Source organism: Narcine bancroftii, chromosome 4 (assembly GCF_036971445.1).
Source record: "Narcine bancroftii isolate sNarBan1 chromosome 4, sNarBan1.hap1, whole genome shotgun sequence".
Taxonomy (NCBI): Eukaryota; Metazoa; Chordata; class Chondrichthyes; order Torpediniformes; family Narcinidae; genus Narcine; species Narcine bancroftii.
Window position 1 is genome coordinate 115,876,889 of NC_091472.1, and position 16,511 is coordinate 115,893,399.

At 38.6% G+C, this 16,511-nt stretch overlaps 1 protein-coding gene across 10 annotated transcripts in view; it reads left to right on the forward strand.

The window, feature by feature from the left end:
- The window catches only part of ep400 (E1A binding protein p400), a 214,171-nt gene that overhangs the window by 155,547 nt on the left and 42,113 nt on the right, over positions 1–16,511 (forward strand). For all 10 annotated transcript variants that reach the window (XM_069932505.1, XM_069932511.1, XM_069932506.1 and 7 more), the window contains 4 exons: positions 12,853–12,900; positions 12,992–13,128; positions 14,488–14,544; positions 14,957–15,035. In XM_069932505.1, coding sequence (XP_069788606.1) covers positions 12,853–12,900; positions 12,992–13,128; positions 14,488–14,544; positions 14,957–15,035 — 321 coding nt within the window. The remainder of the gene's footprint in view (positions 1–12,852; positions 12,901–12,991; positions 13,129–14,487; positions 14,545–14,956; positions 15,036–16,511) is intronic.

The window sequence follows — 16,511 nt, forward strand, 5'->3', positions numbered from 1 at the left end:
GTTTGAAAGTCAGGACAGTCTGAGGAAGACTGTATTCAAAATACTCATTCAGATATGAAGAGGGCTTTCATAAATAAAAGTATTGAGTGAAGGAGTTGAGAACTTGCACTGAAGTTGTACAAGACATTGGTGAGGCCAAATATGGAGTATTGTTGCACTTTTGAATACCTACCTACAGGAAAGATATCAATCAGATTGAAAGAGTGCAGAGATAATGTTGCCAGGACTTCCCTGGAATCTGGAATTCAAGGAACCAGCAAAAAAAATTGCAGAAAATAAATAAGTAAAAAATATGAAAATTTAAAATTGGTGTCATCTGGCAGTTAGTTCACCAATCACACAACACGTAATCTCATGCAACTATTAAATTCACTTATCTGGCATCTACCATTCCCCATAGATGTTGGACACCAGGGGATTTACTGTAGTATAAGGCTGATGAACTAAGTAAAACCTAGATACCCTGGAGCTTTCCTGATAAGCATTGAGGTAATGGCCTCTCTGATCTTGACCTTGGTTCCATTTACCAGTGTGTTCCGAGAGAATCCTCCAATCTGCAAATCCCCCAAAACCTGTCCATCTCCGTATTGAATATGTTCAGTGACTCATCTTCCACAGTCCATGTTTATGCTTTTTGTTCAGAATCCTGTGAATTTATTGCCCTTTTAAACCTGATCAGCTACTGTTTTAAAATTATTTTTAATAGTTTATTTAAATGTTTTAACCATACATGCAATTACAAAATTTAAAAAATACAAGTATAAAAGTAAATCCAGTATATACTCCATGATGATTGTACCTCACTCACCCAAGAAAAGACACCAAAGAAAAAGATATGGAAAGAAAACCAAGAAAAAGGAAAGAAGGAAAAGAAAGCAGATTGGATTGCTGAAAAGTGCCACACACTCCACAGACCATAAATTCATATTCTATTTAATTTTCTTTGGAGAAGATCAATGCAGGTCTCAAGGGTTAGAAAGAACTCATCTAAAGATTTACCCCTGAAATTTGTAAATATAGATACCAAACTTGTAAAAAAATGTTATACTTATCTCTTAAATTACTGTTAATTTTCTCAAGGGGAATAGGAGTATGTATTTCTGCATTCCAACATGCAATGTCTAGATACGAATCAGACTTCCATGAAACTACTGTACATTTTCTAGCCACTGCCAATGCAATTTTAACAAATTCTATTTGATATTTAGATAATTTCAATTTAGATCTTATCCTTGTAATATTACCCAGTAAAAATAATTCATGGTTTTGTGGAAATTTAATTCCTGTAATCCACTCAAAGAAATGACTTGGATTGACCCAAAGAGATCTCACTTTTAGAACATAACCAGGTTGAATGTAAAAAAAAAAGTTCCTATCTCTTCACCATATCTAAAACATCGGTCTGATAAGTCTGAATTTAATTTATTTAATTTCTGTGGTGTGAGATAAAATTGATGCAAAAATTATATTGTACTAATCTATATCTTACATTTATCATATTAGTCATACTGTCCCGACATAGTTCAAACCAGGTTTCCTCATCTATTCTTACCATATAGCAGTTTACAGCGCGGAAACGGAGCATATTGGACCTTCAAGTCCGCGCCGGTTCACTTAAACAACTCCACTAGTTCCCCCCCTCACTCTCCGCCCAACCTCCTCATATCCATGTACACTTCCAACCTTCTTTTAAATGACAGAAAGGACCCTGCCGCAACTCTCTCCTCTGGAGTACTTTGTGTACACGTGGATGTCTGGGAGACGAGAAGACTCCATGACTTCCCATGTGAGACACTGAGAGCAGAAACCTGCCTCACACTCATCTTGGCTCCTTCTCCTCTCACCCTACAAAAGTAAAAAAATAAACAGATATATATTAAATTAAATGTGACCATCCTCTTATTCCAGACACGCTCGTCCTCAACCTCTCGAGCCGAAGCCTTGAAGACCCACTCCTTCACTGGGCCACTCCTTCGCTGGGCCACTCCTTCGCTGGGCCACTCCTTCGCTGGGCCACTCCTTCGCTGGGCCACTCCTTCGCTGGGCCACTCCTTCGCTGGGCCACTCCTTCGCTGGGCCACTCCTTCGCTGGGCCACTCCTTCGCTGGGCCACTCCTTCGCTGGGCCACTCCTTCGCTGGGCCACTCCTTCGCTGGGCCACTCCTTCGCTGGGCCACTCCTTCGCTGGGCCACTCCTTCGCTGGGCCACTCCTTCGCTGGGCCACTCCTTCGCTGGGCCACTCCTTCGCTGGGCCACTCCTTCGCTGGGCCACTCCTTCGCTGGGCCACTCCTTCGCTGGGCCACTCCTTCGCTGGGCCACTCCTTCGCTGGGCCACTCCTTCGCTGGGCCGTTCCCCTATCTTACCCTCCTTTTATTGGCCCCTTGGCCAATTAACCCAACAACCCCTCCTGGCTCTTCCTCCACCGTAGTCACCACCCGAGCTGGACAACTGCCAACTCCTGATGCCCATCTCCTCCTGAACTTATTTGGGGGTTCCCATTTGAAGTAAATTATACATTGCTGAGTAAATTTCTTGGTATTTCCCTTTCGAATCAGAGTTTCCACATCACTACAATTTGGTAAAAACATTGCTGGGCCCAGTTTATAGCAGAAGATTGTGTTGTTAAGAATTCCGTACTTATTTTTAATTATTCAAATGACACCAATTGTCTCTGTCATAATGATCTCCAATATATCTAGTTCCTTTACAAAATCAGATAAAGTCCTCCTCCATTCTCTCTCCTATTTTATCCAATTCTATTTTCACCTATGCAGGTTTATCTCCTTCCTCAAAAAAGAAATTAAGAAATCTAATTTGAGCTGCTTGGTAAAAAATAGGGACTTGTAAGCCTCCCAGTTCATATTTTCAGATTAATTTTTCTATGGAGACCCTCGACTTCTTACTTTTCCAAATAAATTTTCGAACATATTTATTCAACTCCTGAAAAATCCTCTGAGATATGGTATGGGCAGTAATTGAAAGAGATATTGTACTCTCGGAAATATTTTTATTTTAATACAATTGACTCTTCCCACTAGTGTTATGGGTAAGGCTGTCCATCTGTTTAAATCTTCTTCAATCTTCTTAAGTAAAGGTAAATAATTCAATTTGTATAGATTTTTTAAGCTATTATCTGTACATATTCCTAAGTATTTTATCCCATTTGCCGGCCATTTAAATGGGATATTTCTTTGACACTGAGTATAGTCTCCTCCTGTAAGAAGCATAATTTCACTCATCCCAATTTATTTTCTATGTTTTAAAATTATTGATGGAATCTGCTTTTGCCTCTTTTCTATGTTACTAATTTCTGAGTGAAAACATTTCAGTATATTTACCCTCCTGATTTGTTGTCAATGGTTTTAACAAGTTGATCATTCAGTTTTATACTAAATATGTGGTTGATAAGGGGGTGATAGGTAATGTAGATGGACAAAAAAGTTGGCATGGATGTTGTTGGGTAAAGGGCCTGTATCTGTGTATCTCTATGATATGATCTTGAACATACATAAGAGATTATCCTTATTTCAAAGAGATCAATCCTGACTTTGCTGGGCTCCAGTCATAGTTGATTCTAGTAAATGCATCTCAGGCATTTTACTGATGGAGAGAGAAACAGAGTTCACATTTCATGTTTGTTCTTTCCAAAAATGTTGCCAGACCTGCTGAGTGTTTTCAGAATTTTCTGTTCTAAACTTCCAGCTCTGCTTTTAATTAATTTTCATGTGAGGCATTTTAATTTTCAATTTTAAGCTCAATTTATTGTGCAAGTTACTAAGAAAGCTCCTTTATTTTTCAAACCAACTGATTCTGCTGTTGGTGCCTTTAGAAGTACACCGCAAATCAAAACACAATATGTGCACCCAAGGCAAGGTGGAATGATGGTGGAAGGTGCCATTATTCCAATTAGTCCAGGATCAGTGAAGTGTCTAGCAGGTCAGCAGAGATTTGCAGAGTAGTGAGGTGCTAGAGAAAGGGAACCTGAGAAATGATTTCAAGGTTCAAATATTATAATCACAAAAGAGCAAGTCAGCAAAATGTGTAGAAAGAAGGTGAAGCATTGAGCAGAAATGTGCACTTTGAAGAGAACACAGGCATGTGCATGACTATGACCTTCAGTCACATACTTGTGAGGTCTAAATACAGTAATCATGCAGTTTCACGTATTGCTTGAACTGCAGAATAGCAGCTGAATGTTCAATGAAATTTTGGTTAACAAATATCTGTACCAACATCAAGCAAAAACCTTGCATAATGGATGATTTACCTTTAAGAACTGATCCTACAGCAAAGAAGGAGTTATAGAAAGGGGGTGGGAGAGTTTAACTTGAATAAAAAAGTAAATCCTCAAATTTTGAAAGTACACAAACGATTCATCTGTATGTGAGTCTTTTTAATATAGGAGCGCAGATGCTTTTCTTGGATTATGCAGGTCAATGCTAAAGTTGGACATAGTGAAAGAGAAGGTGAATAAAATCAGCAAATATTAATTTATATATATAAAAAAAGAGAATTACAGACTGGAAGAACTTATTTTCCTCACCTCTCCCAATCTCCAAAAGCACTCTCCCTGGTTCTCTGGAATATTAACTGTCTCCATCCCTTTTTCATAAGAAATAGGAACAGGAGTGGGCTATTTGGCCTGTCGAACTTGCTTCCCATTAAGTGAGACTATGGCTGATCTGCAGGAGCATTCCTTTCTATCAGAGAAAAGCATTCAGTGTTTGGGTCCATCTCTTCAGCACTCTTTAGCAAGCTAAGGTCTGCCAAGAATTTGGCTAAACTCTTAACAGGGAATCTCTTTTGAACCTGTTCTTTTTTTACAGTTTCCTTTCCCTTACCAGCTATTTGCTCTTGCTCTAACTCCAGCAACTTTTCATTTGTTAGTTCCTCAGGAACCACCTCTAGGAGTTATTCAATGTCCATCATTTATGTCAAGGGTCAGCTTGTTGTTTACCATAGCAACAACAGGTCTATTAATCCTTTCAACCTCATCATCTTTTTCAAATCCCTTAAAGTCATGCACATACTGCTTCAGTATTTTTTTCCATATGACATTCATGCATATAGATAACACTTCCCTTCTTCTAACATGTCTCACTTTCAAAACATGTCATCTTCAAGGAAAATAAGCAATGATATTCCGAATTGCATCTTATTCATCCAAATAAATCAAACTTTGTAATTGCAGCTGTAAATAGCTTTAATTTTTCCTTGATAAAAGCAAATAAACATTTTCATAGCTTCACACTTCATAACGATGAGTAAAACAAAGCATATTGTAAATGATAACAATACTCGTTCAAACAAATATAAATGAATTAAAATAATAAATAATGAATAATAATGAATTCAAAGAAAAGTTTCTCGAGTGAGCTTATTCTCCTTATTATTCCAAGAATGAGAACAAGCTCCTTGTCCGCTCGGATATTATAATATATGACATCATAATAACTATGGTAACTCAACAAAACAACAATCTTTCTTAAAGGGAAAGTCATAAAACAACCACAAATCATAAACACAAGGTTTTAAGCTTTAGATTCCGGCCCCTAATTATTATAATAGACATTAATGACTAATGCATAATAATTACTATTACTGATACAAAAGCAAATATGTTAAGTATAAAATTAGAAATCAAAACTTTCTGCTTCTTGTAGAAGACAGATTTTAGCAATAGGTTGATTTAAGTAACCAGTCTTGATTTTAATCCGCACTTGCCGAATGAAACCTTTCTTGTCTGGAACTGTATTCTACCCAGCAACCAAAAATTTCTTGGTGCAGAATCGTCCATGATAATTACAATGTCTCCATATACAAAATTACGTTTAGCTTTAGACCATTTTTGTCTTTCTTGTAATAATGAAAGATGTTCTTTAATCCACCTTTTTCAAAATAACTCTGCAATAAACTGCACTTGGTCTCCAACTGCATCTTGCATAAATATCTTCTTTCTGAAATTGTCCTGGAGGCATTAAAAGTTTAGATTTAAGAAGTAAGAAATGATTCGGTGTAAGTACTTCGATATCATTTGAATCGATAGAAACTTTAGATATTGGATGACCATTTAAAATAGCTTCAATCTCACACAATACTGTCTGAAAATGATCATTATTCAGTATTTGATTATTCAAAATGGAATTAAGAATTTTTTTTGATTGATTTAATCATTCTTTCTCACACACCACCATGATGTGATCCTGTCTGATGTCATCCTGAGATGGAATATTTTCCCTATTCACAGGCATAGTCTTCTGAGTTCGGAAGATCGCAAAATTCATTGTCTTCAACAAGATCTGTGATCTTTTACCATGAAGATTAAATTTATTCATTAATTCAACCGTACAAAATGATGTGGTACTTCCAGGAACAAGAAATCCATAAGTCTTCAATATGGAGCTTCCTATTTTTTTTAGCTTCAACCTGCACAGGAACTATCGAAACAGCTTTGTCACCGGCCCTAGTAAGACTGTTTGCCTGAACAAAGCTGAAGTGTACTCTTTGACTGTGTCTTTAGTCTTGGATTCAGATTGTTTGACATCCTTATTAATTTTACTTCATTGAGTATGCAGTAACTTGGGATGTTTTAAACTGCATATATCATAACTGAGTCACTTGTTACAAGTTTTGCTGATGTGTCCTTTACACAAGCAACTGAAAAAGGTTAATTTCTCGTCAGATGATTTTTTTCTCCAATCATAAACATTTTTCTAAAGCATGCTCATCTTTGCAATACAAACAGCTTCCTAAACAGTCTGATCTTCTTGTTCTTTCTTGTGCACGTATCTGACACAGCAGAAACAAAGCTACTTCCCTTTGGTTTCTGCTGAGATGATGATTTAGACTTCTTTACATTCTTAGGAACTATTGAAATATCCTTAACATTTTCAAATGCTGGTACAATGTTAACATGCGCGTGCCATTCCAAAAACTGTGCAACATCCTCAAAGATAGCGTCCCTTCGGTAAAGCATCTTAAGCTCTGCAACTTTGGTTCTCCATAAGTCCTTCATTTTATAAGGTAATTTATTGACAATAATTGTCAAATTGTCAAATTAGCAAGCAAATTTAGCTCTTGCAAATATACACTACTTCCCATTCTCATCCTCTCAGAAAGAGTGCATATGCTTGTAAAGCCTTTGTGTCCTCTGGTTTTATTGCTGGCCAAGAAAGAATCTTGTCTATATGGGCCCTTGCGATTTTATGCTCATCACCATAATGAGAATGCAATAATTCTTTTGCCCTTTTGAATCCTTGGTCTGGATCCATATTTTGGCAACTTTTGACTTATTCCTTCACCTGTCCTCCAGTATACTGCTCCAGGTAATACAGATGATCTTTAGTGTTTTTAGTATTACTTTCAATGTGACATTCAAATGAATTCATGAACGTCAGATGTTGTAATGGATCACCATTAAAAACTGGAATTTCCTTCATAGGTAAACCATATGAACCTTGTTGTGCTAACATAGCAGAAATTTCATTTTGTTTCACATGAGTGATAATATATTGTCTTGTCCACCATGGTTTGTGACTGGTTGTCTTGTGAATGGAGCTGACTGAACTTAAAGTGGTGCCATAGGTGTTGGATATGTAAGTGATGGTATTGATGGGGTTCCTTGGTGAAGATCCTTGACTTATCGCTGGTTCTTCAGCAACACAAAGAGACATCAATTGTTGAGTATGATCAACTCACATGGTTGAACTTGGTTGAAATACTCTTCTTTCAGGAAGATTCATAAATTCACAATTTATGAATCTTTACAAGCTCGGTAAAGATAGACTGTCACTAACTTTTTCCACAGGGTTGGTCATTGACATTCGGGCATTAGCAGCACCACCCGTGGCTCCTTGCTCGAGTAGACTTTATTCTTGTGGCTGAAATACACATTTTCCTGCTGGTGGCTCCTTGGGTACTTCACTTTGAATGATAGATCTTGCAGAAGCCTGAGCTAATGTTTTTACTCTGGCCATCTTCATGGCATGTTGTTCCTCAAGTTATAGTCTTTTCTCTATTCAATAATCTTTTTCATTCTTCTTGATGATTCTTCATTTCAGCTTCCATATCTTCGAAAGCATGTTTTTTCTCGAACTATTCATGTTGTGCACAGATAGTACCCAAGTCTGCTTGTGCTTTAGCATGCATTTCTGATATGCTTGAAGCATGCCGAAGCTGTGCTTGCCCTAGATGCCTTTGAAGACTTTGAAGATCTTCATACGGTCATAATCCTGGAAATACCATAATCAGCATACACATCTGAACTTTCAGATACCGCTGATACCTGTTTTCAGTATTTTGTTTGGTACAGCACCAGTGGGGTTTTACAATGTACATTCATCTGTTCCAGTTCCACTAACCTCTAAGTCAGCGAACGAGGTCTGCAGTGCCTTATCGGAATCTTCTTCCTGGTTGGTAGTTGAAGCTGCTGCTTCTCTGGTCACTGAATCCAACCTTCCACTAAGCCTATCCATCCGCCTTGCTGGCTCAACTCACGATCAGACAGCCCTTTAAGAGGAGTTGTTTGCTCGAGGTCTTTAGCCCGACGAGACTTCTTCTCCTTCTTCAATTCTTCACACTGCAGCCTGTCTTCTCCTGGCTTCTTCGTGGAACTGTAAACAAATTTTTATTTTGTGTGGTCCCTTTAAGAGTATTTCTGGCTGAGTCTGTCAAGATTTCTGTTCTGCAAAAACTGACTGTGATATCAGTTGTTTTTAAAACATCTCTGGGCTTCCTGCCAATGGCTCTTTGGTAGCTCTCTATCTCTCAAGGTTACAGGTGCTTCTTACAAGACTTGGCAGCTTTTCAAACCACACATTTCACAGACATGTTCTCATAGAAGCTTCCAGAATTTTCTAACAGACTTCCTTTAAATCTTAACTACTAACCAAATTCACAATTTTATAAAACTTTTTTATTGAATAAAAGATGTAGATGATACTTCCCTCCTCCTAATATGTCCCACTTTCAAAACATGTCATCTTCAAGGAAAGTAAGCAATGATATTCTGAATTGCATCTTATTCATCCAAATAAATCAAACTTCGTAATTGCAGCTGTAAATAGCTTAAATTTTTCGTTGATAAAAGTGAATAAATATTTTCATAGCTTCGCACATCATAAAGATAAATAAAACAAAGCATCTTGTAAATGATAATGATACTCCGAACAAATATAAACAAATTAAAATGATAATAAATGATTAATAATGAATAATAATAAATTCAAAGGAAAATTTCTCGAGTGAGCTTACTCTCCTTCCATGGTTATTCCAAGAATGAGACCGAGCTCCTTGTCCACTCTAATATTACAACATATGATGTCATAGTATGGTAACTACAAAACAACAATCTTTCTTAAAAGAAAAGTCATAAAACAACCACAAATCATAAACACAAGGTTTTAACCTTTACAATGCATTCTTTGGTCACATCAACCCAGGCCCAAGCAAATTTCTTTAAGCAGTGGAAAATGCTGTACTCCTTCCAAAACTGCATCAGTGTCATCAGTTACAGCAACAGCCTGAGCAAAGGTCTTCCTCAGGTAGGCAGTAGGCCTTGAATGCAGCAATAACCCCTTGGTCCATTGGCTGGATTAAAGAGGTGGTGTTTGGGGGGAGGATTGATGGTGTTTGATGTTGGAGTGGAGGTCACCAATGAAAGAGGGGTGTCCTGGAGCATTGTCTACAATTAGCAAAATCTTGAAAGGTATACCTTCTTTGAAGCAGTACTTCTCCATTTCACTGGCATAGCAATCGAGAAGGGCATCCTGAAACAACATTTATGTCATCCAGGATTTTTTATAGCTCCTGTAATAAACCGGAGAGGTGTGTTTGCCAAATAAGAAGTGACTTTAACAACATTGCCTCCTTACAACCCTGTCCCTCTGTGCATTTATACTATAGCAGCATCTATTATTATCCTTTATATTATTGTATTTATAATTACAATTGGGCCCCTATATGATCCAAATATGGCTGCCATATTGTAATAAATATGTCATATTTGTTTTTTAAGTTCTATGTAATTTTTTCTTTAGGTATGCAACTATTCATCTCAGCAGTCCATTGTGCTATATGTAGAGGGGAGTCGATTTCCAAGTAATTGCAACACATTTTTTAGCCACAGTCAAGGCTGTTTTATGAAATAGAGCTTTATCTTCTAGGTTTCAACAAATTCTTCTTCGGTCTTCGCATCAGGCTTCATAGACTCACCACTCACTTTCACATTATGCAGAGAAAAACGTTGAAGTGACTGAGCCACACAGAACTAGCACTAAACTCAATATCGTAGTCTGGTCCTGCTTTGTCTTTAAGCATCTGGAACAAGCTTCATGCCTTTGCAGTGATTGTCAATATGCTGAGAGGGACTTGCTTTTGTGCTTGGGCCTCAATCCTCATCGTTAGCAATTGCTCCATATCTGATATAGGCCCCTGCATTTTCATTAGCTTTGTAGTTTTCAGTGGAGCTGATACTTAAACAGCTTGGAGAATTATTTCTTTGTTTTTGAGGATCATTGGATTGTTGAATGCGACGTATCTATTTGCGAGCCATAGCATTCACTGTTTTTCCACCTTTATGTTGTTTAATAACCTTTTGTTTCACTTCCACATTGATACTTCTCTTTGCCTCTTGCTACTGTTATCACTAGTACTGGATTTGCTGTGTTGGGAGCAATGATAAATAGAAAGTACAGTACCTTTGAATACGAAAGAATGAAATGCACGTGTTGGATGCGAGGAGTTGGTGCATACGTCCGGTTACATCCGCTACATCCCATTCTCGGATCAAGATTTCTGAACTCTATTATAACCTTATGGGGACTACAGATGTTAAGAGGCGCATACCAGTACTCCAGGTGCAGCCTCACCAATACAATTGCAGCAGAACCACCCTGCTCTTAAATTCAATCCCTTTGGCAATGAAGGACAACATTCCATATGCTTCTTGATAACCTGCTACACCTGCAAACCAACCTTTTTACGATTCATGCACAAACATTTCCATGTCTCTGCACAAATACAAGCTTCAATCAATCACCATTTAAATATTAATTTGATCATCCATTTTTCCTTCCATAATGGATTTGCCAGCATTGTACTTCATCTGTCAGACCCTTGTCCACTCACTTTATCTGTCTATTATATCTCTGCAGGCTCTCCGCACCTTCTGCACAATTTGCTTTTTCACTCAATTTTGTCTAATCAGAAAACTTAGATAAGTAACACATGGTTCCTTCCTCTAAATCACTGAAGTATATTGCAAACAGGAGTGGGTCCAATCCCAGCAACATTCCGCTCACCATTGATTTCCATCCAGAGAGATACTCATTTATCCCTACTATGCCTTCTGTTGGTTAAATAATTCCCTATCCATGCTAATAACTTTACTCCCAATTCCATGCATCCATATTTTATGGATGTCTTTTATGTTGTTCCTCATCAATTGTCTTCTGGAAATCCAAGTACCCCTCCATCCTCTGCACACATATCCTCCAGTAAAATTGTGAAACATGACCTTCCCTTACTATAGGTTATCAATATGTTACAAGAGAGCTGGCAATCTCAGGCATCAAGAAAATGCGATGGAAGAAAGTGAGATGGAAGTATTTTCTTCATGAATCCTGAAGGAGCAAATTGCCTATTTTTCATGGCTGCTCAGAGTCCAGAGAAATTTAGTAAATTATTACGTTCCTTTATGATATCTTCTACCATTTCTTTCAATACCTTGGATGCATTATATCAGAATGATCATACTGAACAGCAATGCCCCACGGGGATCGACGATCTGAACTCAGCCCCCTAGTATACTCCCTTTATATTCACAATTATGTAGCAAAATACCACTCCAACAATCTTTAAGTTAGCTGACAACATCACAGCTGAATATCAAATAATACAGGAAGGAGACTGAGAGTCTTTTTATTTCCCCAAGATCCCTAGCCTCCATGCCTTATAAGTAGATGGAGATGAGAAATACTCATTATGGACCTTGACCATCTTCTGTAGTTCCACATGTTGAGAACCTTATAGATCTTTAAGAGGCCCTATTCTTTCCAGGTCATGCTTTGCCTTTCATATAACGTTTAGAACCTCTCGGGATTCTCTGCCTTATCTGCCAGTGCCATCTCTTCCCTCTTAAGTGAATGCCTACATCTTCTATGCTGCTCAAATCATGCTTTGCCATCTTGCCATTCTTTCTAAAAGGAGCCTACACCCTGAACTCTCCCGATCTCACATCTCTCTTTTAAAATTCTCCCACTTGCCACACATAGTTTCAAGACTCTTAGCTCAGTCATTGCAAGATCCTGTCGAATGCCATTAAAGTTGCTCCAATTGAGGACTTTTAACTTGTTGACCAATTTATCTTTTCCATAATTATTGTTAAACTAATTGTTTTTATTTTTATCCTGCTTAATGAAAAGTATTTGTTCAGTCTACCATTTCTGTTTACCCAGTACAAATTTTGCCATTCTGACTGTAGGTAACCTATATTTGGCTTTAATCTTTTTCTCTATTGTTGACAGAAACTTTTATAGATAGACTTCTGTATAATCTTATTATTTTCTTTTTTTCTCCTTAATTAATCCCGAAGTTCTTTGCTGCTTAAAATATTTATCCCCAGACACTGGATTTGCTGCATTCTCTGGGTAATTTATTATATACCTTCTCCTCAGATCTAACTCTGTCCCTTGTTAGCCACGATTTTTGTCCCATACAGGAATGAACAATCTTGGTAGTGAATGTGTACTCTCTTGAAATCAGCATCAACATTTTATCAAATCCTTTCTTTTCATTGTGCTGAGCAGGTCGTTGGAAAGTTGGTTAACTCTGGTTTTTGTTCATTTACAGTTGATGTACGATTCTAATCCAAAGAAAAAAACAAAGAGCATTTACAAGGTAAATGCAATCTTTTAAATTGCATTGCTTGATCATTATGTACTTTTAAAAGTTGTGAAACAGAACTAAATCAATCTTTTTTTTTTAAAAGAACAAGAATAATCGTCCATTGCGAACTAGCCAAATCTATGCACAGGATGAGAGTGTTATGCATACGCAACTCTTCACAAGTCACTTTGAGCTTGTAAAGCTTATAGCTGGTAAAAGAAGCCCACCAATCAAACCTATGTAAGTATTCTATGGCATATTTTGAATAAATCAATTGCTAGACAAGAAAAAATCCAGTGGAAGCACCTTTGAGTCAGAATGCTTTAGGTTCATTTCTCACCACAGAGAGTTGTGCAAATGAACAGCAGGCATTTCTGTGCAATGGTTCTGTGAAATACTGATGGTGTGTTGTATTGTTGAAACCACAAAGCTTTCAGATGAGACGTTAAACTGAGGTCTCATTTGCCCTTTGTAATTTTGAAAATATTATTAGTGACTGAGCAGCAGGCAAAGTTCTGCATGTCCAATGAGAAAATGTGGAGGCTGTGACCCCAAGCCCTCTACAATCTGCCCATCTCAATTTACCGATGAGATCCTTGACACACTCTATGCTACATGTTTGTTCCAGTTTAAGGAAATAACTGAGAAAGACTAGTGGCAATATAAATTTAAAGTAACAAAAAAGTCACTTGTGATTTAAAAGTGGGAAATTATGACATGCTCTTAAATTGCTGGTACTCCTCTAGTTATGGCATTAAAAGTGAGATACACAAACAACATTCCAGTTAATTTGGTTAGTGTTGGAATTAAAGCGTTACTAGTCTGTATCTATTGTTCTGGCACAGGTTTTAACATTTTAAAATGGGGTTAATTTCTGTGTGATATTGTACTACAGGTACACGATCCTTTATCCTGAACCCTTGGGGGACAGTGTGTTCTGAATTTCAGATTTTTCCAGATTTTGGAAAGCCCACCCGAATTGTGCTGCCATATCCACCCCCACCCCCTTCCAGTCCCACGACTTTCTCCCCCAACCACAGTCGCCCGGCCACCTTCCCCCGACCGCCAGTCCCTCGGCTGTCTACCCCGACCGCGGTCCCTCGGCTGTCTCCCCCAACCACGGTCCCTCAGCTGTCTCCCCCAACCACGGTCCCTCGGCTGTCTCCCCCAACCACGGTCCCTCAGCTGTCTCCCCCGACCGCGGTCCCTCGGCCGCCCGGACATCACCCCCGACCGCCGGTCCCTCAGCCGCCCAGACGTCTCCCCCGACCGCCAGTCCCTCGGCCGCCTGGCAGACCCCCCCCCGCCTGCTGGTCCCTCAGCCACCTGGCAGTCTCCCCTGGTCGCCTCCCCCGACTGCCCAGCAGTCTCCCCCGACCGCTAGTCCCTCGGCCGCCTCCCCCAACCGCTGGTCCCTCAGCCGCCTCCCCTTAACTGCCGGACCCCACTTGCCAGATTTTGGAGCTTTCCGGATTTTAGATGTCCGGATAAAGGATCATGTACCTGTAGAACATATCGCACATATGGACTCAACTTTCATAGCTAATTTTTTCATCTTACTTGAATAAACCATGTAAATTTTAATGGTTTTGTTTCTAGGCTTGGAATGAATCCCTTCCAGAAAAATCCAAAACATGCATCTGTGTTGGCTGAGAGGTTTGGAAACTTCTTTAATTTTGCTTTTTTAAGCTTATATGGTTTGTGTTTAATATATTCCCAGATAGTACCACAGCTGGGAAAGTCAACTTACTAGGGTTTTCTCTTGGAAAAATGGTAGAGAAGATGACCCAGTATTATTCTTTAACATTTTGAAGGAAGAACTGTTCAATTTATTGAACTCTGAAGTAATACTGTCATTTGTAATTGGACCAAAGAACTGCCACACACATATCAAAGTGGGGTGAACATGTTAGGAAGAGAGGGTTACAATGATAAATTTGGACAAAGATTTGGGTGGATTGGTTGTGCCAAATGACCTTTTTCTCTGCACTGTGTTCTACTTAATTCTATTCTGTGGAAAAGTGAATGCCTGAGAGCTGCTGTAAATTTTATTAATTTGCCATTCTAGTGGAATCAACTATGACAAGCCTCTGCCACCTATCCAGGTTGCCTCACTTCGAGCTGAACGTATTGCAAAAGAGAAGAAGGTTAGTGTTTACGTAAATGTTAACTTGTGTGGGACATGTTGTCATGTCACCAAAACTAAGGAGCTGATTGCTGACTTCAGGAAAGGAAAGCCAGAGGTATACAATCCAGTGATCAGAGGTGGAGAGGTTGAGCAAATTTAAGTTCTCTCGGCGGATCTTTCCTAGACCCAACAAACAAATGGCATGATGAAGAAAGCACGTTGGCGCAGAGGTTTAGTATGACACGAGAAAACAATCCAGTGGAAGCACCTTTGAGTCAGAATGTTCTAGATTCAGTTCCCACCACAGAGACGTGTGCAAATAAACTGCAGGGATTTCTGTGCAATTCTTCTATGAAATAATGAGGGTGTGCTGTATTGTTAAAAGCACAAAATTCAAACCCTGGCAAATTTCTACAGAGGTGTGGTGAAAAGTGTGTTGAATGGCTGCATCACGGTCTGGTATGGAAACATCAATACCTCTGAGTGTAGTGGTCACAGCTCAGGACATCACAAGCAAAACCTTCCCCACTGTTAAGTACTAGGAATGTTGCTGTTGAAGAGCAGCAGCAAGCATCAAAGGCACCCACCACTCAGCACATGCTCTGTTCTCACTGCTGCCATCAGGAAGGAGGTATAGGTGTAACAAGACTCGTACCACCAGGTTCAGGAACAGCTGCTGCCCCTCCACCATCAGACTCCTCAACAACAAACTCAATCAGGGACTCATTTAAGGATTCTTACATGTGAACTTTATTGATTTTCTTTTTGTTTACATTTGTTATCTGTTTAAAGTTCTTTATTTGTTTACATGTTTTAAGTTATGGACAGTTTATTTTTTGCCCTACCAATTAGTGGTAATTCTGCCGCGCCCACAGGAAAAGGGAATTTCAGGGATGTATATGATGTCATGTATGTACTCTGACAATAAATCTGAAATCTGAATGGAACAGAATATTGCAAAGTAAATAAATACATTGGTTGAAAGTTTTTTTTAGTTTCTGACAGTCTTCGGTGTCCATTTCAATCAGGAATTTGAGGTAATGTGGATATTTTGTTGCTGAGATTTATTGGATGTTAAAATATTTCCAGTACAGATTGCTGAAGAGTTTTTGATTTTGCAGACATGTACAGTGTGATGTTTTTAGATAATATTTTGGTTAAAAAAATTGCTCTTATATTTTTAACTCTGCATATTAACCAAATAATTTTTATAAGGGCAGCACGGTTAGCGTAGCAGTTAGCTCCACACTCTTACAGCGCCATCGATCCTGGTTTGAATCCAGCCCTGTCTATAAGGAGTTCCTATGTTTTCCTTTTTATATGGGTTTCCTCTGGGTGTTCAGTTTTCTCCCACCCTCCAAAAACATACTGGGGTTGCAGGTCATTTGGATGTAATTGGGCGGTACAGGCTTGTGGGACAAAACAGTCTGTTACTGTGCTTTGTCTAAATTTAAAAAATAAACATTTAAATTTTAACTCATAACTGCATTTTATT